The sequence below is a fragment of the Microtus ochrogaster genome, chromosome 4 (assembly GCF_000317375.1).
Source record: "Microtus ochrogaster isolate Prairie Vole_2 chromosome 4, MicOch1.0, whole genome shotgun sequence".
Taxonomy (NCBI): Eukaryota; Metazoa; Chordata; class Mammalia; order Rodentia; family Cricetidae; genus Microtus; species Microtus ochrogaster.
In genome coordinates, this window is record NC_022011.1 from 79,892,115 (window position 1) to 79,895,501 (window position 3,387).

The following is a 3,387-nucleotide window of genomic DNA, read 5'->3' on the forward strand; positions in this document are numbered from 1 at the left end:
TCCTCCTCCTCTTCTTCCTCCTTCTTTTTTCTTTTACTCCTCTCATGTTTCCCCTTTTTGCTCACTCAAATTGATGGCCTCTTAATTGTTGCTCTCTCTCTCATATATAAATACAAATTGCTTAGTCTACCCAGTGTTACTTGTATATGTGATTTCAGGGCTGACCAGTTATTTTTTTGAGGCAGGATCTCACTATGTAACCCTGACCTGGAGCTTCCTATGTAGACTTTACTGGCCTTGAAGCCACATAGTTCACCTGCCTCTGCCTCATGATGCTATGATTAAAGGTGTGAGTCACCACATGTGACATATTTTTTGTTATCATTATTTTTATTTTTTGGTTTTTCAAGACAGAGTTTTTCTGTGCAGTCCTTGCTGTCCTGGAACTCACTCTGTAGACCATGTTGGCCTTGAACTCACAGATATCCACCTGCCTCTGCTGGGATTAAAGATGTGTGCCACCACTGCCTGGATGGTGACATATTTTTTAAATTATTATAAAACTTTTTTGAGTGTTTGTCTGTCATGTATGTATGTGTCCAAATATGTATGCCAAGCATGTGCCACATGTATGTCAGATGCCTTCGGAGGTCAGAAGAGGGCATAAGATCTTCTGGAACTAGAGTTAAAAGTATCTGTGAACAATCATGTAGGTGCTGGAAATTGAACCCTGGGCCTTCTGGAAGAGCAGACTGTGTTTTAACTGTTGAGCCATCTTTCCAACTCCTTGGGTTACCTTTTAGACATACTTAGGGTACTTACTTAGGATTTCACTGCTTCCCCCCCCAGTGGGTTAATTTTTTTTAATCTATCTTTATCCAGACATGATTATTAATGAGGTTATATGTTTTATTTGTATCTTATAGTTGCTTATTAAATCTGAAAATTGCATGTTGAAAATAATTATATAAGTATTAAAAGAAGATGCTATATATACACTCAATACTAAAAACAACCTGTGCATCATCAGTTGTGCACATTTAGTATATGGGATCGTGACTCCCAGTTGTACAGAACGGAAGGAGAATCACTGATTTTTAGCTGAGGGGCAAAAAGCAACAACTTTGTAATTCAGTTGATCAGTACATTTTTAATTTAGTTTTCATAATTTTACAATTGAATTATTTTAAAGGTATTTTACTCTTTCTAATATGTACCTTACCAAGAAAATAAGAAAAAAAATACTTAAATTCAACAGCAATAATCTAAACTATATGGTGGGGCATTGTTATGTTATAAAACTTATGCTTATTGAGGCTTGTAGAACCCAAGAGGACATTCCTAAGGTTGAAATTATGGTTTTTAACTTAGTAAAAGTAATCATAGCATCAAGATCTCATTAAGGCATTTAATTAAATTTAACTTTCAATTTTTGAATTTAAAATTTTCTCAATGAATTTGATAAGTAATTTGAGTTTGATTTATTCCTAAGAAGTCAGATTTCTGTCTCTGCTTCTTCTGTCTAATAGCTGAAGTCTGGGATCAGGAATTTGACCCCGTCATGGTCATTCTTCGGACAGTTTACCGCCGGGATGTGCAATCTGCCATGGACAGATATACAGCCTTGTAAGTCTGAGGAGTTGGTTAATGTCATTATGGAAAAGTTTGTATTTCTATAGGAAAGTTTCCATTGTAACACATGATATGGTCTCATTAAAATATACTAAGAGAAAATGCTATCTAAAGGTTTTTAAAAAACAATTTAGCTGAGATTTATTCTCTCAAAATCTTTATAAAAATTTGATATAAAGCTAGATGTAGTCTCCCATTAGGCGGAATCTAGTAAGTATTTGTCAGGCAAGTAAAATTGAAAAGTTGGTGTTGAAAAATTGGAACATACCAGGCATGGTTACACACCTTTAACCCTATCACTCAGGAGGCTGAGGGGAGCAGATGGTTACACACACCTTTAACCCTATCACTCAGGAGGCCGAGGGGAGCAGATTTCTGTGAATTTAAGGCTATCCTGGTCTACATAGTCCTTTCAAGGACAGTCAGAACTATTATGGGATTCTGTCTCAAAGAACAAGCAAACCAAATCAAAGAAGAAAGAAAAAGTAAAAATTGAAAGATAAACTGGGCAGTGCTGGCAGCACTTGATCCCAGCACTTGGAGGCTGTGATCTTGAGGCCAGCTTGGTCTGCAAAGCAAGTTCCAGAAAAGCCCTGTTTTGAAAAACAAAATACAACAAAACTAACAAAAATTAAAAGATGTAAAATTCAGAGGAAACATTTGCTAGGAAAATCTACAAGTTGTTATGACTTTTTCAATGATTATGGATGATAGCCATTTTGAATATATAAGAAGTAAGTATACAATAAATTTAATAGTCTAATTACTTTGTAACTAATAGAAATTTATTAAATTTATTATTAAATTCATTAAACTAATAAAAATTTAATGAAAGTTCTATTTAATTATTTCACATACAGGCTGGAGCTATGGCTCAACACTGGCTGTTCTTCCAAAGGGCCTGGATTCAATTTCCAGCACCCATATGGCAGTTTGCAACTGTCTACAACTCCTGGGGATCTGACACCCTTATATAGACATCCATGCAGACAAGATACCAATGCATATAAAATAGAATAAATAAATCATTAGAAAATTATTTCAGCCGGGCGGTGGTGGCGCACGCCTTTAACCCCAACACTTGGGAGGCAGAGGCAGGTGTATCTCTGTGAGTTCGAGACCAGCCTGGTCTCTAAGAGCTAGTTCCAGGACAGGCTCCAAAGCCACAGGGAAACCCTGTCTCGAAAAACAAAAACCAAACCAAACCAAAACAAAACAAAACAAAAAAAAAAGAATTATTTCACATAGGGCCTTGGTGGCACACGTCTTTAATCCCAGCATTTGGGAGGCAGAGGCAGGCAAATCTCTGAGTTCAAGGCCAGCCTGGTCTACAAGAGCTAATTCTGGGACAGGCCCCAAAGCTACAGAGAAGCCTTGTCTCAAACCAAAACAGAAAAAAAAATTCACATAAAAAGTTTGGTAGGGGGAAAATTTTATTTTATAGTGTCTATCTATTGTCACGTGCCAGGCACTGTGATAGGAAAGCAGTTGTCTGTCTGTCTGTCTGTCTTTCTTTCTTTCTTTCTTTCTTTCTTTCTTTCTTTCTTTCTTTCTTTCTTTCTTCTTTTTTTTTATTGAGAAAAGAAAAAAAAAAACAACAAGTTTCCGTCTCCTCCTAGCCTCCCATTTCCCTCACGGGGTTTTGATCTTTTTCTTTTTTTTTTTGATACAGGTTCTTTCTATGTAGAACAAGCTGGCTTCAAATTCAGAGTCCTTTGCCTCCAGAGTGCTGGGGTTAAAGGAATACATCACCATGCTAGCTTTTCATATAATTCTGAGCTCTCCTCTCCTCTCCTCTCCTCTCCTCTCCTCTCC

General features: G+C 36.8%; 1 protein-coding gene across 3 annotated transcripts in view; it reads left to right on the forward strand.

Moving 5' to 3' along the window:
- The window catches only part of Ubr3 (ubiquitin protein ligase E3 component n-recognin 3), a 141,597-nt gene that overhangs the window by 58,110 nt on the left and 80,100 nt on the right, over nt 1-3,387 (forward strand). For all 3 annotated transcript variants that reach the window (XM_013345877.2, XM_026778748.1, XM_013345878.2), the window contains exon 19: nt 1,470-1,566. In XM_013345877.2, coding sequence (XP_013201331.1) covers nt 1,470-1,566 — 97 coding nt within the window. The remainder of the gene's footprint in view (nt 1-1,469; nt 1,567-3,387) is intronic.